The sequence below is a fragment of the Ascaphus truei genome, chromosome 3 (assembly GCF_040206685.1).
Source record: "Ascaphus truei isolate aAscTru1 chromosome 3, aAscTru1.hap1, whole genome shotgun sequence".
Classification (NCBI taxonomy): Eukaryota; Metazoa; Chordata; class Amphibia; order Anura; family Ascaphidae; genus Ascaphus; species Ascaphus truei.
In genome coordinates, this window is record NC_134485.1 from 328,415,583 (window position 1) to 328,442,771 (window position 27,189).

The window sequence follows — 27,189 nt, forward strand, 5'->3', positions numbered from 1 at the left end:
CATAAAAACGTTTCCCCGGCGGCGACAGTAGAATCACGGATCACTGCGTCACAGATGGATCCCCGCTACCGTGTCCGGTATTGAGTGCTGGAACGCAGCTCAACCAGAGAGCTACGGTGGCCGTCACGTGTCAAAGATCCACGCAGATGAGAGCAACGCATTTCGCAGAATCTTCTGCTTGTTCATCTGGAAAGGGTGCAAGCTAGATCTCAACACTTTCCTACAGTACATTAATAATAATACTGGTAATTAGAATTTGGTGTTCACCTTCAAATGGAGTCAAAAAGAGATTGACTTTTTGGATTTAACTATCTATGTCGAAGATTGTGTACTCAAGACAAAAACTTTTTTTTTTTTAAAGTTGATTCGAACAACTATTTATTGAATTCCCACTGTCATCACCGTCAGTAGTTCGACAACATCCAATTCAGACAGTTCAGGGTGATACGCAGGAACTGCTCGGATGATGCTGTCTTCAGAGATCAGAAAAACATTTCAAGTCTGCACGCATGTCAAGGTAGATCTTCTCAGCAGGTCCTACACTACCAATGCCACACTGTCCCCTGTAGTTCTTCCACTGCATGGAAAGAAGAGGAAACAAATCAACACTATAGCCAACAGCATGGGATGTGTAACATGTATGCTGTTTTGGCCAAAGGATTTAACTACATGACCCATACTTATGAGAAGAACAAACAGAGAAAAAACAGATAGTAATTAACGCAATAATTTGTCATACTGGATATAGCATTGGGGCTTCTTTGTCTATTGTTGTATATACATTAGGTCACTATCCAAGCAGCACTCCAATTGACAATCACAAATATACATATATATATACAGTGGTTGACAAATCACCAAAAAATCTACTCGCCACACAAAAAAATCTACTCGCCACCTAGTACCAAACGTGTGCTGCTTGGGCAAATATTTACTCGCCCGGGGGTTAAATCCACTCGCCCGGGGCGAGCAAATGTATAGGTTTGTCGAACACTGTGTATATATATATATATATATATATATATATATATATATATATATATATAATGCAGTGTGTTTGGGTTTTGAGCTGGCTAAGACTGTGTATGTATTGTTTTTGTTTTAAATTTACTTAGCAAATCAGATTGAAGGTGCAAGCCAAGGGCATCAAATTTGGATCCATTAGTCTTAAAATTAGATGCAGCCCCAAAAGTGTCTATTTCTTTGACTGGTTCTGATATCAAGGTCTTTGAGTCAGTTAGGGATAATAGAACGTCCTCCACAAATAGCGGTCACGATAATTTTTGAGGTATTAAGTATTTTAATCAATCTGGCACATCAGAGGTTAATTTGAGCTGCAGGTTGCCTTAAAAATACATGAATTATTTTTATGGCAGGTCGAACCACTTACCATGCCTAGTTTTATGTGTTGATCTATGGATAAGAGTATCTTACACACACGTGAGACACATCAATACATTCAGGCACTCACTGCAGACGCGACAAGTGTAAATCAATATCTGTTCCTTATAATCTATTAACCGTACAGTGAGTGTGTGGTGAAAGAACGTGCCTTTCAGGGACACGGTTACAGATTTGTTACTTTTATTATGCACAGGTGATGACATCACAAGATATTCACATTTTTAATAAATTCACTCTTGGTTTGATACGCTCTCAGACACGCCCCATGGCCAACCAAATACCCCCCCAAAAGAATGCTTTGAAGCTGCTCTAAACAGACCATGTTTATAGAAACTTATCACAGGGGCCACATTGTATCCCCAAGTCTCTAGACACTGCCCTTATCGCGACTCTATTAGAAATATACAACCCATTTGGCCCTTTTAAGTGAGCTATACAGGATAACCCACCCATTTAGTTCTGTTTGAAGCACAGCATCCACCCGTGACAAGCCTAGGCTTGTCATAAACCCAATATATATTGTATTTTTAAACTCAGATTGTACATCATTAACTCCTTAAGCACCAAAGGTATTAAAATACCTAATATCATGATATTATCATGACAAATCATGTGTAAGAATGTCCCAATGCCATTTCATAATGGTTTCAACCAATCTATGCGATTGACTGAATTTTGTAGAAAAAACTGTCCGATCGTCCAAACATGATTTATTCCTCTTAATCTTTGCAAGATATTTTTCATTAGAGGATTGAAGTAGTTTAGCTCTATCCATACTTGCTGCCGTTATAATTGACTCTTCAATAAGAGAAGTCTCAAAGCCTTTATGTAAACATTTCTCCTTTAAAAGACTTGATTGGGTAACAAAATATAGATCAGTGGAGCAATTTCGTCTAAGACTACTAAATTGGCTGAAGGGAATATTCTTCAGCCAACTTCGATGACGATTACTCTTAGCATGGAGGTAGCTGTTGGTTGCTATCTCTTTAATATACATGTGTCTTGATTTCATTCTTTGAGTCAACTTTAAGGAGCAAGTCCAAATAGACAATATTTGTAGGATCCACTATATGCGAAAATGTAAGACCAAATGCATTTGTGGCAAAATGTTGAAATAATTATTTAATATCACCAAAATCAGTGTCCCAAATAATAAGAATATCATCTATGAAACAACCATAATAGACCAGGCCCACCCCAAGTGGGTTTCCGGTCCAGACCTGGCTTTCCTCCCAGAAACCCATGAATAGATTGGCATAACTTGGGGCGAACCTTGTCCCCATGGCCGTTCCACAGATCTGAAGGTAATATTATGATTGAAATAAAACATAATTGTGAGTTAAAATAAATTCTATCATTGAAAGATTGAATGTGTTGTGAATGTGAGACATCCCAATATCACCATCTAAAGTGTTTAACCGCTGTCAGACCCTTGTTATGATCTATACAAGTATACAGTGACTGAACGTCACAAGTGGCCAAAAGATAGGAAGGTTTCCACTTTGTCTCTGAGGCGGAATCGATGACATGCAGGCTGTCTCTAATCTGTGACCTCAAGGAGGTGACATATACCTGGAGGTAATGATCCACATACTGGGACAGATTGGACGTCATCGACCCCGTCCTAGATACAATAGTTCTTCCAGGAGGGTTTATAAGGGATTTGTGCACCGTGGGTAAGTGATAAAAAAAAATAGGCACCTTGGGAAATGCGATATACAAAAATCTAAATTCAGTGAGTTAAAATGCACTTGGTCTGAGCCTCTTTTAACACAGAATGTAGAACCGCCTGATATTGTCTAGTGGGGTCAGAACCAATCTTGATATAGGACATTTCATCTGACAGGAGGCGAATTGCTTCACTAATATATACAGCTCTATCCTGTAAAACAATACTGCCCCCCTTGTCAGCCTGTCAAATGATGAGGTCTTCCTGTTTCTTTAATTCCCCAAATGCTTCTTCTTCACCTCGGGATAGATTTTTTCTTAAAGGGTTAACAAGACTGATCTTTACAGTTTTTGAAGGTCACTATTGACCAAAGTATAAAATGTGTCAATAAAATTCCCCTTGGAGTGGTATGGAAAAAAGTGTGATTTAGATCTTAAAGGAGAATGAACGATGAGATGAGAGATTCCAGATACATTCACAACTTGGGGAGAAATTATTCCCTGGGAGCCCATACTGACATTAGACTCCAAACATAAGGATGTAAGGTCTTCCAAATGGTCATGATCACAGGCATCAAAAACCGGAATAGGTGTATTACCATCATTTTTCATTAAAAAGTGCCTCTTCTGTGTCAGTTTCCATATAAAACGGTTGAGGTCAACAAGTAATTCAAATGAATCGGAAACGGCATTGGGGCAAAAAGATAAACCTCTATTCAAAACATGAACCTGATCAGGGGATAGGTAGAAAAACGGCAGTGAACTGCCAAGAAGACCAGGAGGCGGCTGACGGTTGCAACAGCAAAAATGTTTAATGCATAAAAAAGATTGGACTAAATGTCCCCCCTAGCCACAGCAATGGTCCACCAACACGTTTCGGGCTCTATGCCCTTTCTCAAGGCTTGAGAAAGGGTAGAGCCCGAAACGCGTTGGTGGACCATTGCTGTGGCTAGGGGCGACATTTAGTCCAATCTTTTTTATGCATTTAACATTTTTGCTGTTGCAACCGTGAGCCTCCTCCTGGTCTTCTTGGCAGTGCACTGCCGTTTTTCTACGTGTTCCTGCTGCATCATCTGGTGGATTGCACGCCATTCATTTACCTGCTGTGGGAAACTACTGGAACAAAAAGTGAGTCTTTTCTATGGGTTGCCATACCCTATTATTTTCACTATATGGGACTTTGTTTGTACTAATTATTAGTGGTGCCAGTGGCATTAAGTACTAGTCCCCTAACCCTATTAGGGCAACTTTATTGTACATACACAGTACATTGGGAGTTTTTCAATAGCAGACGTTATAATTACAAGGACTTGTTCTTCTGATGCACTGGCGTTCTATACATCTCTGATCAGGGGATAGAACATGGGAGGAAATATTGAAAATACCTTTGGATTCAGGTGGCATAAGTGCCCTCAATCCTGATGCGTTCTTTTCTTGTATTGTTCTCCCTGCTCTATTTCATCTTCCACATGCCCTCCTCTTTTCCTTGACGGTAATGGAAGGGTGAAACAGGATGGGCTCTGTTCCTGATGAGGAACCCAATGTTGTTCCCTGGAGGGGTAACTGGTTGTTCCCTTCCCTAAAAAATGATGATATCACAATCCTGTTTCTTGGCATACTTGGGTTTGGCACCCAAGCAATCAGAACGAAGAACCAGTTCTAACCGTTCACAGCATGGATCACTGGGTGTATCAGCCCATCGTTGTCCAAACAGGATAAAAGGTTCTCTATTATAGGCCTGGAAGCAAATTCATCAATCCTGGATGGAGCAAACTTTTTGTATTTTGGTGTAATTTTACCATTCTTATATTTATAAGGAGGTGGACCAGATGGTTCCTTAATGGTGGCAGTTTTTTGCGATCTCAAGGAGTCCACTCTATTGTTAGAGTAATCCTCCTGGTCCCTTTCCATTTCGCCATTCTTTCTACCAACCAATTCAGTCTCAAATTCAACCACCCTGCTGCTTGTGAACAGGGAAAGAACAGCTGATCGGCACTACAGCCGAGACACACCTTGTGTGACAACCTCTACACGTTTAGCACTCAAGTGCTTCATCAAGACCACTGTTGCCCATTTACGTCATCACGCAAGGCACATCTCAGCTGTAGTGCTGATCAGTTCTTTCCCTGCTCGCAAGCAGCAGAGCGCATGCGCAGCTGCGATAGGAACCACCAACTCATTTCAGCAGGGACTAAGACAGTCAGAGTTACTTTGTATCTGCACGCTGGGCGGAAGTTCGGGGTGTCTGTGAGGCTGAAACGCCGTCACAGAGGATCAGCAAACCAGAGTTGGACGCAAAGCAGTGAAGTTATCGGGGGAGACGTAGAGTCGCGGCCGAGAGATGAACGGAGTGCCAACCCCTGCTGCCGAGCATCGCTCAGAGGGCTCAAGCCATGGACAGCATTTCGTGTCATACACCATAATATACACGCCAACTGTGATTTAGGATGTATGCACTATTTAAATGTTTTAAATAGTATTGTAGCATTTACTTTTTATAATTTCTTAGGTAATACATCGTTTTGGGGACTGCGGAAGATCGTGAGGATCGAAAGGCACAGCAGTCTTGGATCACCAAACCCAGAGGAGGCGATTAAAGATATAATTTCCCCTGCCTTTGACACCTACTAAATTTATTAAAGTAGGCAATTGTCTTTGTGAAGTGTGCGTGAAAACATCAGGGGACACTGCGCAATGGTGTTTTTTTTTCTTTCTTTTCTTGGAAACCGGCATCTGCAAGAACCACCATTAGTACCATTGTGAAAAACAGGACTGACTTTCTATACCACTTTTAATGGACTGTTATTGCAGTTTTTATTGCCCCAGGGACTTTAACTGTGTTTTTTATTATCTTTATGTGACAGATTTTTGAAGACCTGTCTGTCTTAGTGCCCAGTCTGCCATATTTCTTAAGAATTGAATGTACATTTTATATCAGAGTATTTAGTTGTATTTCCAATATCCATTAGTAATCCAGCACTCCCTATCAGGATTAGTTGGTCTCCTATTTGGAAATAACATGATGGGGTTTTGATTGCTTTAATTTATTTTTAAGCCATAGAACTCTAGGGAATAGTTCGACAAAACTATTAACTCATTCATGCATCCCAGCACATTAGGTACATTCGCTATACAGGCATTATTAGGTTAAGCGCTATTAGAATATAATTAGGGTTTTGTTCATCACTGTGGAAACATACTGATGTGTTCTCCATATAATAATTTAAAAAAAAAAAAGGCATTATATTTACATAGCATCTGATGACACAAAATTGTGACCAGTTTTGTCTTCACATAATTGATAAAGATTTGGGGAGGGCAAAAGGTTGAGAATTACATACACCTTCCAGGCCCGTGGTTTAACCTATTTGTCTATCGTGGTATTCCCCTTACTGTATTAGTACTGAATATACGTATTTGATTAATGAATGATTAGCTGGACTCTATGGTCAAAATCTGCTTGCTTTCTTTTTCAATTATTTATCTTGGCGAGCTATTACATTTTTAGATCTTCTCCATCTGTAAAAACCTTGCATTGTTGAAACCTTACCTTCAGAACATTTGAAAATATTCTAATGTTTTTAAGGTGCCTATTAATAATGCAATCAACATTTGTGCACTTTGGTCGTAGACAGGGTGTCTATGCAAACCTTCATCCTTTTCCCAGTCTGTTGGGTGGGGGGGGAATTGATTACTAGTTTAACCCAGAGTCCATTCCCTGGGCTACGTTTGGATCTTGGTGCCACAATTGAAACAAACTGCTCAATTAAACTCATTCACATAATATATATATATATATATATATATATTTTTTTTTTAAACACACGTATTTTAGAATTGTTTCAAACATCTTCAGTCACAGAAGATCACAAAATTCTCAATTAGTAATATTTCAAGCCCTTCAAAGGCCAGCTTCTCTGTGACTCATCTATATTTGATGACGAGTACTACAGAAGAGAACATCAGAGTACTTTTGTTTTATTAATGAACAACAAACCCACTGAAACCCTATTACGATCACAAGGAATAAAAACTCTTCTTTACCAAAATGGAAGTTGAATGATCATTAATACCCATGTCTCACTAAATTCAATAAAATAAGGATGTGGAAGAAGGTCAGTGTTGACTGAAGTAGGAGCCTGTAACATTATCCGTTCCCACTATAGGAACAATATTTAAAATGACAGAAAAGAAGACAAAGTGCTCAGAGGACAAAACATTTTATTCAACTCAATATTTTGTGCCGGTTTAATCTAAGAACAATTCTTTTGAATTGTTGCAAGAAGGGTGTGTGTGTATTTAACTCTTCGTATAGTAAGGGAAACCACTAACCTTATAATCTCATTCTTTATTTTAACCTATTTGCCTGCAGTATATATTGCTCTAATGATCGTTCCCAACATCAAATTCTGGTCTTTAGCTTGATCCAACAAGAGATACCAGCAGGTGTACCCACTAATAAAAAGGTAACCGACCAGAAAGACTACAGGGCAGGTTCATCAAGCAGAGGTACGGGTGAGGGCAACAAATACATGTTAACTCCCACAGAATGAGTGTTGACAGATTGGGAGTGATAACCCACACACCAGCACTTGAGAAGTCTGACCCCAAATATGCTTTGATTTGAAGAGTGCATGCATTTACATATTTCTGTTTATACAAATTGGATAAAGTTTGAAGACAGATTAGATACTAATCTAAGTATCTCTGGTGCAGCCTGTATTCTGTATGAACTAGCACAACACAAGTGTGCTACGAATTAGGTGACTATCAAAACATCCACCAGGAAATCTAAAATGTAAACTTACAGTACTTTCTCATGCTTATAGTATGCTAGATGTGTGACAAGTTACAGGATCAAACATAGCAAATAAATCCAAGAATACTCATGTAGGATTCAACAGTGTATTCGGCCTTCATACACATTTTAGCAACACCATTAATAATATGGTGCCTCACAGTAATCTGAATTATTTTGCTTTCTCAGATAAGGTTCCCTTTAATACACATTTATCACGAGTTGTATCACGCAACAGTTCTACTGCTGAATTGTATTTGTGCATAGTTTCCTCATCTAGTCTATTACGTCAGTTACACCAACTCCTTTACAGTCTTCTACCTGATGCAAATTTAGCTACCCTATAACCTAAAAATCAAACAAAACCACTTTTACAACCCATACCAAAAAAAAAAATCATGAAGTCTCAACAGTTTATTAGAAATAATGCAGACAATTTTTAAAAAAAATCCCCACCACTGCGAACACAACTTTAGGCTTCTTCACCTGATCAAAAAGAAAACAAAACAAAAACTGAATAGTGTATTAACATTGTTACTCTTTCCTTTTTAATATATATTGTGACAGTGCAAATACAATTTGGTCTAAATGTACAGGTTGACGAGAGAAACAATGAACAGCTGCTACACTTCCAAAGATGGAGATGTAAAAGGGTCAAACTGGATCAATTGTACAGGCTTTACAGGGATAGGAAGGGGTGAGAAGTCATCTCTTCTCACCACCACCACTTAGTGTCCATGAGTGTATTAAAGAAATTAACCCTATCAGAGCCTTTGTAGCAGTAAAAGGGTTAAAATATGCAGAATAGTTGTTGATGTCACATATGGCTATTATTAGAATAGGGCACTCTACAAATATCGGTTTAACCTCTTATGCTGCTAGTGGGAATTTACAATGCATTGAGGGAACACCCAGAAGTGGGCTGACAATATTGTGCAGATGCCTCTCGAAATTATGTTGATAATTACAATAGCCTATCAAGGCTTCCCTTTTGGGCTATATGGGAAAAAATGTGGGGAGGCAAACAAACTAAAACCTAGTGCTAGCGATGCTGTGCTTGTCCGAGAGAAAATGTTAAAGGTCATCTCATTTGTTTCAAAATGACAATGCCTTTAATATTTTTACAGCAACACACAAATTAATCTATATATTCTCGAGGCAAATAGAAGAAGTTTTTTTTAACAGGAGAGGGAACTCTGGCACTGCATTTAGTTAGAAAATTTACCAGATGAGTCAAGTCTTTGAAAGATTCTGAGAAAAAGTGGGCACCTGAAACTAATTTCACCATATATATATATATATTAAAAAAAATATATATGTTGCACTCCCTTTTACATTCACTCAAGATGTTTACTATTTTAACCCAATTTCTGATGGAATTACCTGCAGAAAGTGTATTTGCTATACTTTACAGGCCCATCCAAATAGTTTTTAATGAAAGTACACAGAAACAAGAAGTATTTCTTCACAAAACATACGCATTGCTTGTTTTCTTTTTATGTGTGTTGGGTTTGCCCTTTGTTTTCTCTCAAACCGATAGTTTTGTTTATCAAAATATATATTCTGAATCCTAGGCTTCAGAAGGAAACCTTGCACAGTTTGTGATCTTATTCATATGTATATCAGTTGTCTCAGGGAAATGGTTAGGTAAGCATATTTTGCTTAGGCTTTATCCACATCTCTTGCTATTTTTCTATATCGCTATACTATTGTGCCAACTCAGGTAGAATATCGAGTATACTAAAGATAATTCCTCTGAAGGTCTGCACAGAAAATTCAAATGTAAACCAATTCCTTGCAGGTCTATTACAGCCATATATGACATCAAGCTAGACATTTTTTTTTTACAGATTGTGTTACATGTCACATCATGGGGAAGGTGTACCTTTGTAGAACTGTGGCGGTAAAGGGTTTAAGGATGCCCTGTACAATTGTAATCTCCAACCCCCAATGAAAGCCATTCCGTGATAACAGACGAACAAGGCTGACTGGAAGGACTCAGAAACTGTATTTACAGCTTGGGTATTGGCAATTGTTGCTAAGTGTGTTTAATTATTTTTCTTTACACCCTTCCCTCCCATTCCCTACCCCCATAACGCCAGGTGTCTTCTTATTCAAGGTCAGGCATTTCTGGAAAACAAAATAAACAAAAAACAAAACAGTTTAGAGCAAGCTTATGTCTGATTTGTCAAAAGGTGCTTTATATATTTATTACCTATGTGTAGAGAGCCATTTCACATGTTTTATTCACAGATCCCAAACTATATGACCACTGGGAAAATGTAACATGTTGCAATCACTTACTTTCATCATCGCTGTCTGGGGAGTCCTGAAATCAGAAAGAAATTAAAAATTTAAAAAAAGGAAGGATTCCAAATTACAGCATGCTATTCTTACCAATCATTCATGTGCCTGGAATACTACTTGGATCGTAATTTTTTTTATTTTATAAATGTCAGGTGTATTATATTAAAACGATTCAAAGTTAGCTGCTGCAAAACTTCCTAGCATAAGTGGCTTCAAAAAAAGCTCGACAATTAATGGAGAAGGGCCATACTTGCTTGTGAGTATTTTCCCCTTGGATACAAGAATAACCTGCAACAAGGCTTTCCATTAAACAAAAAACTCTTATTGCTGCCATTAGTGGCAATACACACAAGATTTCAATTTAAATGCCATAAACTTAAGAGCTGCTACACATTAACCTAATGCATTACAAATTGTTCCCCAACAGACATCCAACCAACCACTACAGCAACTTGTTCACAAGAAAATAAATAGAACATAAAGTATGACAGTTGCCCAAATAGAGCAATTTGGAAATGCAATGAAAGAACAGAGGAGCTGGGAAGACTGAGGTTATGATGCCTCTACCCATCTACACTTCTAGGTTTAATGTTACAGTAGCTAAAAGGGTGTCAGATTACTTCAGGATGACCAGTTAGGGAAGATCCTGATAAGAACTTACATCCTCTGCCCCATCTACTTCTGGTAAATCTACATCCTCATCTCCCCCCATGTTGTTCATCATCTGTAGAAAACAAAATCAGAAGAACAATTACAGATACAAATAGTAAAGAACGTACCCCAGCGACGCATCAATTAATCTTAGAGACCGGTACTGAATTTTTTTTTTTTAAATAATAAAGAAACCATGTCACTCTGAATTGGAAACAGTGGGGCCCCCGTTCTCATCTCTGAGGACTGGCCTGGTTCCTGCAAAATTTACCTTCATATCAAAAGTCAGCAGGGTAGTCTACGGCACTTAGGCCAACAGAAACGTCATTGTTTTGTGACTTTGAGTGACACGGCAATCATCTTGCTTTATAAGATGGTACAGTAAAGTACAGTAAAGGCAAATTAAAAAAGGCAAATTTCTCCACAATCGGGGGGTTTTCATGGCTTCTAGAGTAACCCTCAATTCAGGGAAAATAAAATAAAAAAAATCTCATATGTGGGGGGCTGCTGCTTTAAACAAATGCAAAGTCACCTCAGAGAAGCGATCAAAATTTGACAGGTCTTCGTCTGAATCATCTTCCCAATCTTTCCAGTTGTTAAAATCCACACTAAGCCAGGTGGGCTGGAAGAAAAGATAATGAATCTCAATTGTCAGCCATCAAAATGATTATATAAGATCGCAAACGAGCAGTTTAACAGTATTGAACAAATACAAGTTTTGCTTTCATTCATAACAGTGTATAAAAGTTTTTTTTTTTAAAAGAAGTCGGTACAATGACTCATTAGCCAAGAGAATTAAACAACCAAGTTTGACATTGTTGGCACAAGATTAAGGGGCTACCCCAAATCACATGGAAACTGCTTATTTGGCCCTGGTTACAAGAATCAGACACCTCCCTCCTCCCAAATGTTATTTTACACCCACCTACACCCTATATCAATGAATTTGAGAATGTCAGGAAATACCTTTGCTTTTTCTTTTGTCACCCGTGGCCATGAAATGCCAGATTCTCCTTTTCGTAAACAACACAAAACAGATCTGTCTGTCCTTTTATTTTTGGATCCCTGAAAAAAGTGCGACCATTCAGTATTTAATCCGATTTGGGCGAGACAGATTCAAAACATGTAGCAAATTAACTAAAATATACACTACGGGAAACATTTATAAAATGTTTTACCAAGAAGTTATACATTGAGAGATACCTCTCGTTTTCAAGTGTGTCCTAGGCATAGAGTTATGATGACAAACAATGTCTGTCTGAATTACAAATCTAAAATGTCTTCATTTTGCAAAAACCCTCATCAATTATTTAAGCAGAGCTTGCATAACTCCTGCTAATAATACATTTGAAGGATTGTATTAGCCAACACAAATTCAAAATGGCATTATAGTACAACATTCCATATTGGGTATGGTTCAATAAATACTTTTACACTGTATTTGGGTACCAAGTGCTGCTAATCTCATCCGTTTGTATTAACTTTACTACTTCTACCATGCAGAGTGCGGCCATTTTATGTGTGTACATATAACATTTAAGGAAAAAGGAAACAGACAATAAAATAAAGAACAGTACTTACATTGGGATCAATAGACTGAAAAAGTTCAACTTCATTTAAATGTTTAAGACTATCAGGTCCTCCAAGACAACTGTGAGAAAAACAACATTGAAATCAACTACAAATGAAAAACAAATGATAACCAGTCAAACTTTTATAATGCGATCAGGCAAGTTAAAGGGACAATACTTCCAATGACAAAACTGAACCTAAGACAGTTGCATATTTAATAGGTTAAGACACGATTGACACCATCTTAAAAGAACAAAACAGGATTTCAAATTACTTGTTCAAGCTTAACATTTCCATGGTAAACATTTTTGGTTTTTATCATCTTTAAAAGGTAGCTTAGTGATGAGGTGGTTGTCAATCCTCAAAACTAGATGTGAATTACGATCTTTGTTTTGATCATTATTTGTATAGTAATTATGATGCCACATTCGTCACACAAACATACTATAAGTAGCTGATCAGCTTCAATTCAACTGACCGACAAAAGCTACCCGTTTAACTGAATGAAAATAAATAAAAGTTTTACTTTAAGGGTGGGACGGTGAAGAGGTAACCAGGCTCACTAATAAAGAAATGAGCTGGGACTTTCAGAACCAATGCTCTGACAGGACACTGGGGCTACCAACTGATGCCAGTAGGTCTGGCAAGACATCTGGAGATGAAAACACCAGAGGATGTCTGAGGTGTCAAGACCATTTGTACAGGGAGGGATGACTCAAGTATCCACGTCCTGGGATCTATGGACACTCTTTGCATTTCCATTTGCCCCACCAGACTTAGTGGAGTCGACAATGGTTTAGCTGGGGGGGGGGGGGGAGATGCTGCTGGTGGGCACATTTCCCATTGGCCGATTCATATTTCTCACCCACCTGTTTCTTTCAACCTAGCTCAACACGCCCCCTGCCTCTGACATCATCAGCCAGATGAGCCCTGCTCCGAGTGGCTGCGGAGAAATTTCTCACGCTTTGGATTGGACTATAGTATTTTTTGAATGAAACTCAGAAGTATTAAAACAACCCTACGCCCATCAGATAGTTATCCAGTCCTCAGTTTCCAGTTTCAAATCTCCAGCAAGAAAGGGCTGCTTCAGCGAAAGCTACCTGGAATATTTTCTGTCCCGTTTTTGCACTGGTTATTAGGGTGAGGATTCCCTGCACCTAGGAGAGTCTAGGTTGTTACCCCAATTCCCACGTAAGTGTGTCTTTTTGCTGTAGTTTGTGTATCATTGTGTATGCCTTTTCTTGTGATTAAATGTACAATTTATTTCATTAACTTGTTTTGCTCAATACATGATCCTGGTAAAAAGGTGTCAATTGCCTGGTCTCGCGTGACAAAGGATGTTTACACGGTTTTAGGAAGCAGTTTACACCGATTGGTGGCATTATAAACTGATGCCAATGAAAGCAGCAACCCCATGGTGATCTGTGGTCCACCGACATCCAGGAACCGCAAAGCTCAATGCTCCAGAACCAGGAGGTCCCAACAACAGAAAGATTAAAAGAATAAAAATAGCAGCATGAGTGAGTCCCCAGCATACAATGTTTTATTTGAACATTATAGTAACTGCGTCATACTGCCTGTGAGCCAATGACATCGACATACCATGTATCATAATGACGACAATACAATAACTATGGGGAATGTTGCTGGACGAACACGTAAAATATCTCCTAGGCTAGAGGGGAACCAAGTGCATGACGTGCAGTTTTGCTCCAGAATATCATTTAATCCTTTGAGTGCCGCAGGGGTTGTGGTGCCCGAGTTCTATCGTCAGCACAGCGTGGTCATTTGACAGCTTTCAATAGCAGTCACATGACCACAACAGCCATTTTGGAGGAAGCAGAAGGATCCCCCGCCTCCTCACTGATTAGATTGTGTCCTGTGCTCCATGGGAACACAGGATGTGATCTAACCCAGCAAAAACAAGACTAAGCGTGACGTGGTCACTACATCCCAGGGCACTGAAAGGGTTAAATACGTTTAAACAAAACCCCGTAATAGAAATCAATCTAGGTCATAATGCCATTCCAAAAGCAGATCTAGAGTTGCTGTGCATGGGGCCTTCGTGACATTTTCGGATCTGATTGTTCTGTGGCTCTGGAGGCAAAGCATCGGTTACATTAGCAGACATTTCGGTATGCAAGGTTACAACCATAATGCTGCCTACTTGGTTTTTTCTTTGGGTGGTCTTGTGATCAGCATTGGCTTCAGTCAAATCTTCAGGAACCCCCTAATTGTATATACAACTATCAAATTTGCTCAAGTCCTGAAATGAAGAATTGCCTCTGGAACTACTTTGACTAGTGAGAAAACGCACTACAAAGTAGCATGATAAATTTGTAATTTTCTGCCAAAATCTCAATTTGTGTCGGAAGATACAATTCTCCTTTAAACCCCGAGTGCTGCCTGATGTAGTATTTCCAGACTAAAAAGTCACACTAACACATACCAGTTACGTCATTGCATGGGCAGCTCTTTAAGGGCATCTCTAATCTATTAGACTACCTATTAATTATTCCACTAAAGCTCAATATAGTCCTAAAATGGGCTGCACCTTTAATGAGACAAATGTACATTTCAGCTATCGATTTATTTTTTAAAAACTACGTTAAATAACATCAACGTCACATACGTTTTGTAAAACATTCCTGCAAGAGACAGTTCTGATGTAGTTGGACCATATTGTTTGAGCCATGTTATATTCACTTACGTGAAAGTTAGTTTGTTTTTTTCAAAGTTTATTTTCACTTCTTTACTGTCTTCTACGCAGAATTCAATGAAGACATAATCCCTTCTGTCGTACCACTTTGCAGATGCTGGCTGCCTATAAGGGAAAAAAAAGTCATGGCATTTAAGCACAAACAATAGGATCAAATCAGTCATTAACTTTCAAAAGAACACTTTTTTAACTTGTCTTTAGATAAATCTTTGATTTAAAAATATATAATTGTCAATTTCTGGGTTCTTTTTCAACACTACACTAAGTGAACCAAAAGATCGGACTCTTGAAAGAGCAACATAATTGTCCAGGACTAAACAGGCGTAAGTAGGTAAAGGCATATTTTATCAAACGTTTGGCCTTGTGACTTATTGATGGTCACTGATGCAGCCAATCGTATAGGAAATAGCTTTAGTTTGAAACGGAATGGTAGATCACAGGCTGTCTCTGGGCGAGTAACAAGGCGTTCAGCCTATCAGCGGGGGAGAGATGTGCTGCCTACATTAGTTAGGACATTAACACCGGTCACCTGTCATTAAAATTCTTGGGTTAGTGAGAGACTGCTTAATTTAACAGAGGGGGAGGAATGTGCATCCTAAGGCCTTTATTATATCAGATGCCGCCAAGCAGCAACGCGATCCAGTGACGTTACCCTGCGCTGCCGCTGAGCGGCATCTTGATCATACCAGAGACAGGAGAGAAGAGATGCAGAGGAGGCGTGGCCGTGAGCGGTTGGCCCTCATAGGCTGAACCGTCGACGCGACCGTCAAAAACAATTTGGAAAATCTCTTCAGGAGACTGACGCCCTGCAGCTCCAGGCGGCGCACTGGTATGTAAACCTTCATCGGTTTTCAGCTATTTGGTTTTCCAGCCATGCGGCGTAGCATGGCGACGATTTCTAGTATAATCACGGCCTAACTGGCTGTCCCTCGGTGAGTGACAGGCCGTTGAACCTATCACTGAGGGATTTGCAGACACCCTTCAATAAATGTAGACACACACACACACACACCTCATTACTTATTGCCATTAGTGGCTACATAATTAGGCCGTCTTGAATGCTTGAAGGTAAAGGGAAGATCATTTGCAGGCAAAATACTTCTACACAGTATTTATGAAAAGTAGGAAAATCTGCAGTTAGTTTTTCATCTCACTACTGTCTCTAACCTTTAGGAGTGTGCTTAGTCAGAAGTGATGTGATTTGAATATCCTAAATGTACTCAGAAATGTGCAGTACTTGATAATGTAATTCCACAGAAACTATTTTAACCATCTATGCACGTTTTATTTCTGGAAACAAAAACAGGCATATATACAAAGCAGTAGTAATATCCCAAAACAAGGGTTGCTGTAATTAAACCAGCTCGACATTGCTTGTAATGACTTCAGATGAATAGGAAAGTTGTCACATTTTAACCCTTTGAGTGAAGTGCTTGGCCCCAGCACTCGCAATCACGTGTTCGTTCTCCGAAGTAGTCACGTGATGTATCCGTCACATATGACAGAAGGGGAGGAGCCACCCCCCTTCCGTCCGCCATCACTTCAGATATTGAGCATTCACATGATTTCCCTGAAGACAAGCATTTGGGGGTGGGTAGTACTTCATGGGGCACTCAGGGTGCCAGAACCCATGACCTATTAGCTACGTCCCAGGGCACGCAACAGGCATTTCCTCTTGCCTAATTTTTTTTATTTTCTTTAGCAGATGCAGCGGTGTCATGCCTTTCCGGCAATGCAATTACCCAAGCAGCCGATCAGCAAAGATCTGGCCCCCAGGGCACGCAATATGGCTGCCTAGTTAAAAAGAAGTGGTGTAGCGTCCTAAATCGTTGCTATAGCAATACAAGGAGCTTACAAGAGAAAAGCAGTATTATCTAATGCAGGGGAGCGCAAACTGTTGGAGCTGCGCCCCCCCCCCCGCTCCCCCAGGTGCTCGCACCCCCCCTTACTTTTTACTGGCGTCAAATGATGACGCGGGTGACGGCACATGACCCTGTTGCCATTGCAACGCGACGGCATTTGACGTGGTACAAGGAGGGTGCTGAGTCCCGGTGAGTAGGTTACAGAGACCTTGGGGGAAGAGAGCGGGGCCTCTCCAACTGCCCCCCAAAAAATCCTGCACCCCCAGTTTACGCACCCCTGATCTAATGCATTTTTTATTTTTAAAAGTATTTTGAATGAAATGTTGATTGAAATTTACCAAGCTACAGCCTACAAATGTAACCAAGATACCATGACTAAATGTGTGAATGACACCAAATTCAATGTCAGTGGCAAATGGGAGAAGTGCACAAAATAAATAAAAAAACATTACTAGGCTGTTGGAAGTAAACAAAAGACAAAAAAGTTAAGACACAGACAATATGCTGTACACTTCATTTGTATAGTGACATGGGGTGTTTGCATTAACAATTGCAGTTGTGACAACCTACTTATTTCAACAATATATACAATAAAAAGTGATTGATAAGATGAGACAAAATAGATTTATACATATCCAGATAGGATCTTCAAGTCAGAATTTCTCTCGTATTGGCAATAATGGAGGCCCAGAAGGCATTAAAAACACACACACACACACACACACACACACACACACACAAAAATTGAGGTAGTGTGTGCGTGTGTGTGTTAACCTTGTTACATCAAAACCAGTCTTTTCATAAAAATATCAAATAGGGTTTATATATTAAGTAATTCCATGTCTTTTAAAACAAAATGATGTATGAATTAGACCAGGGGTGCGCAAAGTTTGCGAGCTGTGCCCCCTGCCTGGCAGCCCCAGCTTTCATGAGGAGCCGGCATCAAATGACACCGCGGGTCACGCGTCGTCACCCTGCAGCGTCATTTGACACGCGTTGCCATGGTGACGCATCACTGAAGAGCCAACAGGAGATATTACAGAGGCCTCACGCCTCCTCCGGCATTTAATTTACCTCTGTAACCGCTGCCTCCCCCCCCATGAAATTCTTGTGCCCCCCAGTTTGCGTCCCCCTGAATTAGACAATGAGTAATGAATTACTTTTTACAAAATGAAACAAGTCTCTCAAATTATATAGGACCTAGGGTGACGACAGCCCAAAGGGCCACAAATTTGCGAGACCAACTCGTCCATAGCCACTTTAATAAAACAGTGGTTAGGACAAATCCCTCCAACGGCACATATCCCTTTGAAAATTGTAAATGCTCTGGGTTAATTTCTAAACAAAAAAAACATTTGAACAGCAGCAGGAGCAGAGTTTAAAGTGAGGGAATCTTTCAACTGCCACACTAAAGGGGTAATATATGCACTTATCTTCCCATGCAATTTGCTATATGTAGGCATGACCTCTAGGGAACTTAAAGCACGTATCCTCGACACGCCTGTAATATTTGTAATGCTAATAAAGACCTAGCACGGGCGTGAAAACCAACTAATGTAGCAAGGCATTTTCACCAAAAACATGCAGGTTCAACTAAAGGCCTGCTTGCTCGGGGGAGAAAGTATCTCTGAATAGAGGAGGGAACCTGGAAGCGGAATTGTTACGTCATGAGTAGATTGATATTTAATTTAGATTGTGTGGCCCCCAAGGGTCTCAATGAGGATCTGAGCTTCTCATCTTTTATATGATTTAATCTAGTGTTTGAATATCTCCATATACAGGAGTTTATATACTTAAGGATCATGCTATCTTCCATATCATTGTTTTTTCTCTTTTAAAGTTTTTCTTTCATGTGTGCCGGCGACGGCGTGTCAAAACAAATGCATTGCCGCCATCCAATGTGCTTATATTTCATCTGAGATCCAAGTTATATCATCTTTGGCACATATCATCACTCACTCTGGGAGGAAGAGCTGCAATTTAGAGCTATGCTGAATAGCATTTATTTTCAATACATCTTTAAGAGTGGACTGTAATAACATGGGAATATATACATTTCTTGATACTTGCTTCCATGTATCCACCTGTTCATTAATGCTCATTAGGGCTTGTCTTTTCAGCAGCATCTACTATCCCTTCCCAGTATTTGATACCAAATGTATAGCCATTTGTATCCATCTGCAATTGCTACGTTCCACCAGGGTTTACCATGCATCATATTTGCATTGGTTTTGCCAACATTCTAACATATGCATTTATATCTAGAACAATGGAAGTGATAAAGGCGCTCAACGCTTGATCCCTTGTATAGTTGTATTGACAAATAAGCAATAACGGACATGAGGGTATGTGAATTTTTTTTTTTTTGAGGTAAAGTCCCCAGAAGAGCCAATGATCCCTGAAGGGCAAGAAATGGGTCAGAATGAACTAACCCAAGTCAAGCCCTCATTGGGATTGCTCCTGGACTCACAATAAGCACACAATAATGAACAAACCTCACAAATCCCCTTTGCCAATGTCCTGTAAAGGCGTGCAGCCTGGTAAGGAGATGCTGGTCTCAGAAGGCAATTCAAACAGGGAAAAAACCAGCGCACCGACAAAGTGGGTCCCAAGCCAAGATAATAAAAAGTCTTCTTTATTAATCCATCTAAAAGTGGAGGTTTAACACCCTCCTACGCGTTTCGTGTAAACATGCACTTTATCAAGGAGTTTATATCTACCCTGATTTGAGGTGTACCCATGCCTCAATTTTTACCGGGTTGACAGACATCCCAGTTTTCAGGAGAGGTTTTACATTGACCCCTCCGGGACGTAAGGATTTTCTATTAAGTTTAAATGTGAAGTTACTGTCCCCTTAGGGGTACTCTCTCTGTCTAGTGGTACTGTACTATTAGGCTGCGGTCCCAGTCATGACTGACACGCGTGCACAGCGCTAACCGCAATCTGCGGTCTCCAGGAGAGAGGGATCTTGCGCCGGGAGGGGGCGTGGCTGGGGATTTGCGGGGGCGTGGCCACCACGTCACGCGGCTGGTTCGCCCTCATTGGGTTAACCGCCGGTGGGGGCGTGGCCACGCCTCCGTCGCAAGGTTTAAATGCAATTTCATTGAGTTGTAAAAAACCTTGCAGTACGGCGCGGCTGCACCTTCAGCGTGAAGGTGACTACTGGGCCCATCCCCATTGAGGGGCGGTGCTTGCACGCACCGTGCGCTGTGGCAGTTACTGGGACCGCAGCCGTAGGCCTGTGACCCGGTGCGCCCGGCGGCGCGGGCGGCCACACACGAGTTCCCCACCAGCAGGGGAGTCCGGCGGAGCCGGTCCCCCCTGGCTGCACAGCTTACTACACGCTGTGGCGCGTCAGCCGCTATGGGATACAAGAGAATGGTGATCCCTAGCGTTGACGCGTCACGTGGTGTGGCTGTGAGCCAATGGGGAGGGGAGGCTTCGGGAGGAGAGGCTTCGGGAAGCGGGGAGGAGTGTGGAGTGAAAGCAGCACGAGTGCCTGTCTGTGTGTATGTGTGTGCCTGAGTGCCTGCGTGTGTGCCTGTCTGTGTGTATGTGCCTGTGTTGCTTTACTTACCTTCAATCAGCAGCCCGAGCCGTGGAGGGGGGGGGAGTAGCGGGTCCCTCCGCTCAAGCCACGCCCCCCTCCCGCTCAAGCCTCCCACTCCCGCCCACCTCCCGCTCCCTACAGACCGCATTACGCGGTCTGTGTATGTCAGCGCCCCGCCTGTCTGCAGTGCGGGCGCGCTGACTCTGGGAGCGGGGCCTTAGCCTAATGTGACACTTTTTGCTACCTTATCACACCTTGTTTGCTGACATTGTTTTTTGACGTTGGCACGTTGGAGACGGTCTAGTTATGTTTTGAAAATATTTTTTTATATCACTTGTCTGGTTTGTCATACCTTTGATTGCATATTTAATAAATGTTGTATTTTCTTTACCGCCCCATTATGGAGTTTCTGTATATCTTATCTCTTAAGATTTGCTTTACTTTCTAGTCCAAATGAGTAATTAAGTGCCAGGGCATGTAAAAAAGTAAACACTGTTTTTATCAGCTAAATTAAAGGTGATAATTAGAATAAGGTGTTTAAATAAATAGGTACATCTATCTTCAGGGGTGAGTTTGGGAAGCCCCACTCAATAGAAAGATCAGTTTGGTCTTCACTATACAGATCTGTGGAAACGTCATGCCACGGTCAAAATCTGAGGACCTAGAAAGACGTTGTTGATGCTCAACAGTCTAGAAAGGGTTACAAAACCATCTCTAAGTATTTGGGGCTCCAATCCACTGTCAGACAGATTAGTCTACAAATTGATAAAGTTCAAGACCAGTCACTCTACCCAGGAGCGGTCGTCCTACCAAAATCTCTCTAAGACAAAACGGTAAATCACCCAGGAAGTAACAAAGAATCCCATGGTACCATCCATCCAAGGATCTGCAGGCCACTCTCACCTTGGCTAATGTGTGTCCACGACTCAACTATCAGAAAAAGCGTAAAAAAGAATGACTGAACAAGAATGGTGTTCATGGAAGGGTAGCCAGGAGAAATCCACTGCTCTCTAAAAAGAACGTTGTTGCCCATTTGAAGTTCGCCAAAGAGCACATAGATGATCCACAAGACTTCTGGAACAAATGTTCTTTGGACAGACGAGTCAAAGGTAGAACTTTTTGGCCTGAATGAGAAACGTTATGTTTGGCAAAAAACGAAACGTTGGTTCGAACAGATGAACCTCATCCCAAAAGGCAAGCGTGTGGGTGTGTGATGGTTTGGGGTCGCTTTGCTGCCTCAGGTACTGTACAGTTTGCTGACCATTGACAACCATGAATTCCACGTTTTAGAATGACCTACTCAAAGTCCGGACCTAAACCCCATTAAAATGTTGTGGCAGGACTGAACTAAAGCGTGCTGTCCATGCAAGCAAGCCCTCAAATATCACAGAGTTGAAGCAGTTCTGAAAGGAGGTATGGGACAAAATTCCTCAAAACCGATACGAGAGACGAACCAACAGTTACTGGAAATACTTAGTTGAAGTCACTGCTGCTCAAGGTGTACTGAATCTAAAGGTTCACATACTTTTGTACGCCACAACAAAAGACAGGGGAGCCCAATGCTACATCCAATTGACAAAACATATGGTAATAAGTATAAAAGTTAAATACTTCAATAATTTTTTCTTGATTATATAAACCCTTTGGCCAAAGCGTCATAAGCCTGCATACCAACGTCAAGGTATAACCAAATATGCAGATCCTAACACTACACTGGGAACCTTCCCTTTTACCTCTGTATGAAGGGGAACAACCATAATAGGTCCTGTCCATACAGCAAAATGAGAGCACAAATTATTATTGAAGTATTTAACTTTATACTTATTACCATATATGTTTTGTCAATTGGATGTAGCATTGGGCTCCCGTCTTTTGCCACGCTCAGTAGCACCCCTTTTGACGTGTGTGATGGATAGAGATTATATACATATATATGTACGTATATATATATAATGTAGTGGGTGTTGGGGTTTGAGCTTGCTGGGAATGTGTGTGTTAATTCAATTTCAATCTAGCAACAGTTGTTTGTAGGTAGGTGGCCCCTCCTTCCAGAGCTCACCCCTCCCATCTTTTTAACTTGGGAGGTTGTTTTATTTTGCTGTATGGACAGGACCTACTATGGTTGTTTCCCCTCATACAGAGGTAAAAGGAAAGGATCACAGTGTAGTGTTAGGTCCTGCATATTTGGTTATACCTTTACGTTGGTATGCAGGCTTACGACGCTTTGGCCAAAGGGTTTAACTAAATAACCAAGTAAATATTATTATTGAAGTATTTAACTTTATACGTATTGCCATATATGTTTTGGCAATTGGATGTAGCATTAGGCTCCCCTGTCTTTTGTTGTAAACAATGGAATTATACAGGTTTGGAGACCTGTGAAAGAAGTACAAACGCACCAGTATGAGTAATGTATACATTTCATGAAGTATATTTTCACTTGAGCTACTTTATATTAAACTTTAATTCATTTATCTCAATGCAAAGGATTTGGTATCGGTCTAAGAAAAAAAAAATCTTAGATTAAAAAAAATCAGGACTGACTGGTTTAAGACATTAAGGCGTTAACTGTAATACTGCAGAGTAGGACAAAAGAAATGGTCCAAAATTTAGAACCTGAGCCATGGTTTTTTGTAGGCAAAGGATTCAAAGCACTTGTAAAATCGCATGCTCATTGCAACATATCAGTGCTGTATAAAACACTACAAATAATATTTCTGCATTATATCAAGTCAATGTTAAAAAGGCTGCAGCAAAAAATAAGCTAAGGCCGCATTTATAGCGCCTGCGACCGATGACGGTAGCCGTCGTAGTCGCCACTGGCGAAAGTTGCACTTTAGAGCGACGGTGGTGGCGAACAGGCAAGTGATGTCACAAAGGGGGGCAGAGTGCAGTAGGCGATCTGTGATTGGTGTAGACATGTGGCGGCTGCCTCTCCCAAAATCAAATTTGTATGGCTTCCAAAAATTTTGTAGCTCTGCCGCGCTTACGATAAACGCATGCGACGGATCCAATGTATTTGTTTTGGTGCGACGTCGTGTTGCCGGGCACTATAAGCGCAGCCTAACACAGCAGTTGTGATATTGTCCTTTGTAACTAAAGAAAATCACGATATGCTTTATAAAATATGTGCAGTTTGCATAAAACAACGAATAAAAGTGTAATATGAAAAATCATAGTGAACGCGAAAAAATTCTGATTCCAATGAATGAATCTTGGTGTGTAAGCTTAGTGTTTAACTGATTTTAGTGTCACAAGATTTTTAATAAAAAGGACGGACGGACACACACACACACACACACACACACACACACACACACACACACACACACACTTTTTGGCTTGTGTAAACATAGTTTCCATAAAACAAATGTTGCTACAGGGATGAGTTTGAGTACCCATAAATAAAAAGCTCAGTAATGTGCATATTTAAAAATCACAATACGGGGCAGGAAACATTCAAGTAAGCTGGTATTTGGTATGACAAAGTGTATTAATTGTACAGAAGCCTTCCTTGCAAATAAACATGGAGCAATACACCACTTGAAAACGTTGCAGTATGCTGGAGCCTCCAAACAAATATTCAATTTTGAGCAGTGCTGCAATAACTATGGATGCTCCCTATAACTCCCCCCCCCCCCCCCCCCTCTAGCTGCCATGACTTCCACATTTTGTGGCAAATGGTATCTACCAAACCACCTCCTGAGTTCCCTCCTGGTCAAAGGGGCTCGGCTGTTATTGCTGTACAGTGTGGCCAAAGCCAGGCCTCGAGGGCCAACAGGTCCGGCTTTCAGAATATGCCTGTTTCAGCAGAGGATGACATTATGACAGCCACCTGTACTGAACCAGATATCCTGCAACCCTGACCTGTTGGTGGCACTTGACTGGCGTTGGCCAATCCTGCTGTAGACGATAGAACAGGGACGAAGACAATCAATGCATGGTGGTCACAACCCCAACGGGCATTGGCAGCCTAAAACAAATCCTGCATTTTTTATTGAAGGTGGCAAACAAAAATATATTTCAACCTACGAACACATCGGGGATTAAGAGACAAGTCAACATGGCACGTGGGGGATAAAATGTGCTTGCACTTGCAATTTGTTTCATACAGGTGCAGAATACTTTTCCTGTCGACTAGGAGGCTGTACGTATATCCAACAAGCGATTAAACAGCACACCGAAATAAACTGCCCCCGCCACAAAGAAATGAATGGCGGCGCTGGTAAAAGGATTAGCAGGTCCGGTCCTGCGAGTAAGTAGGATCAGGTGGGAATAAAGACGGGGAGGAGGGCTGAGTAGGCCGCATGTGGTGACTGCCCTGGCAGAAGCTTCTGGAGAGAGGGCCGAGGTGCCCGGGAAATGGGCCGGCTCCTCCTCCACTGCCGGGGCCTGCACGTGTCATCATGGCTGGGGGGAGGGGGGCGCACAATGGGGAGATAACCCCGTACCACCCACCGAGGTGCGGGACGTGGGCAAGAGAACATGACTGGGGCTGGTGTGTCTGCTACCCCCCAATACTAATCCCCCTAATCCTACTAATTACAACTCCGACTGTGTGTGGTGTGTGTCAATGTAACATCGCCGCGAGAGCGCACAGCCCCCGTGTCTGCATCAGGTGCAACCAACACGGAGCCACGCTTTCTACAGCCGGCATGGAGACCGGCTCCACCCACCGCGGCCAGGGAGACACCGGCTCACAGACCTGCCCTAACCCCTCTCCCAGCACCACACAGGAATGTGATCGCCCCTCTGCCAGAAAAGGACTCGGGGTCCCGGGTCTCCCCTCTCCCTGAGAACCGCCAGCCATTCCTCCCCCAGCCCCGGTCTCCCCTCACGCATTAAACCCGCCGGCTCAGATTTCCGGTACTGCCTGCAGCCCGGGAGTTTCCTCTCTAGCTGACGCCCCGGGGCCTGCTGTTTGTCCCGGGGAACTCACATGTTGATGCGCGGTCTGTCAGTCGGTGCTGCTTCCCCCTCTGTCTCTCCTCACGCGGTCGGTGCGGGCTCCTCTCCTCCGCGCCTGCTCTGCCGGTGTCAGTCCGTGCGCCTGTCTCCGCCTCTCTCTTTCGGTCAGGCAGCTAGCGCGATCTCTCTCTCTCTCCTCCTTCTCCGGCGGGATCTGCAGCAGACTGTTCCTCGCGCTCACTCTAGGGCCTACGTGACGTTTCTGGGCGGGGAGGAGAAAGGGCTCGGCGCGCGCTCCAGTCTCGCGGCAACACAAAAGTGTGCGCAGGCGCACGGAGATCTCGAGCCAACGGCCGTTTGTAATGAGAGGTTACGTGACTGAGGCCTGTTGGTCAATATTAATTCAGTGCGTGAGGTGTCAATTTAAATTGACGCAGATAAATGTCCAATTTTTCGAAGTCACTTTTGTAGCCCATGAGTTTATTCCTTTAGATATTAAAGGCAGTGTAGTAAATATGGTATGCTTATTTTGGTGAATTTTGAGAATATCGACCGAAAAACAGCCAGATTGGCGATTCTGCGGATATAGACTAAACCCCATAGGATTTGTTGTGGTACACTGGTGTTGGTGTTGACGGTGCCGTGCTGTCGCAGTACCTCTGGGTCAGTATAGGTAGAGCGGGTTCTCTCCCCTTGTTCAGTACACTGGTGGCAAGAATTTTGTTAAGGGGTTAGCAATAGCTGTTGGTGGCCGCCCGGGAACCTCAGTGAGTCGAAAACAATAGCTCCTCTTCTGCCGTAACACTTTGAATCTCCCGACTCTCTGCGTTTCCTTGTGTTCCAAATTTCCCAGGAGTCATAGCCACTTAGGAACACAACGAAACGCGTAGAGTCGGGAGATTCAAGGTGTTACGTCAGAAGAGGAACTACTGTTGGACTCACTGAGTTTCCCGGGCGGCCGCTAACAGAAGGAACACCAACACAGAGCCAATAGCTGTGACACATCAGTGTCATGCTGCGGAGGTGGTGAGATCGTTGTCCACACCATTAGGCCAAGTTCAGGGTGGATGCCAAGCGCGCGCACACGACCATCACAATTTCGGGTTGTTCAGTGGGAGTTTTCAAACTGAAAACTCCACTGGCGGCAAAGTACAGCGTTGACGCTGCTACTTTTTGTCGCTACAACCCAAAATTATATTTCGGGCTACAGTTGCGTCACGTGAGCTGGTTCAGCGAACCAGCTCCGTGACGTTCGTCACGCCCCCAAACGACGCGTTCCAACTCCTGAAGCCAAGGCACAGATCGCTGGGCTGCAGGAGCGCGCGGTGGACACTCGCGGCCGTAGCATCCACCCTGAACTCGGCCTTACCCTGTTTTCATTTGTTACATTGCCTAAAAGAATGGCCTACGTCCACCACACAACAATGTTGCCACTGATTGTGATGTGCCTAACATTGTTTCATAGTATGCGAGTACAACCATTGGAGGATACTGCAGATTTTCATGAGAGAGCCCCTATGATATTACCCTATTGCGTCTTCTTGTTTCTCTTTTAAATCCCTGGTGTTATCCTTTGCTCCCTTATTTTTTTCCTGGAAGAACACTATTTGAAGAAACTGTTTCTTATTTGTAGGTTAAGTGGAGGATTTTTTTAATTGAATTTATTTTTCACTTGCACTTTTTTTTTTTTTTTTGTCAATTCACAAAGTCACTTTTTATATATAAGTGTGTAACATTATTACGGTCTGTT

General features: G+C 41.8%; 1 protein-coding gene across 4 annotated transcripts; it reads right to left on the minus strand.

The window, feature by feature from the left end:
• Positions 1-25,729, minus strand: PTGES3 (prostaglandin E synthase 3). Of its 4 annotated transcripts, none has more exons than XM_075591420.1 (9): positions 25,471-25,727; positions 15,111-15,224; positions 12,410-12,479; positions 11,795-11,893; positions 11,361-11,450; positions 10,839-10,901; positions 10,175-10,199; positions 9,959-10,000; positions 18-577 (listed from the first exon to the last, which is right to left on the minus strand). In XM_075591420.1, coding segments are annotated over exons 1-8 (483 nt in total). In that variant the 5' UTR covers positions 25,473-25,727; the 3' UTR covers positions 18-577; positions 9,959-9,980. The 4 variants fall into 4 exon arrangements, with proteins under 4 accessions (XP_075447538.1, XP_075447535.1, XP_075447534.1 ...); XM_075591419.1 differs by lacking the exon at positions 18-577 and adding an exon at positions 8,272-8,356; XM_075591423.1 differs by lacking the exon at positions 10,839-10,901 and having other exon boundaries at positions 1-577; positions 25,471-25,729.
• Positions 25,730-27,189: the final 1,460 nt, after the last annotated feature.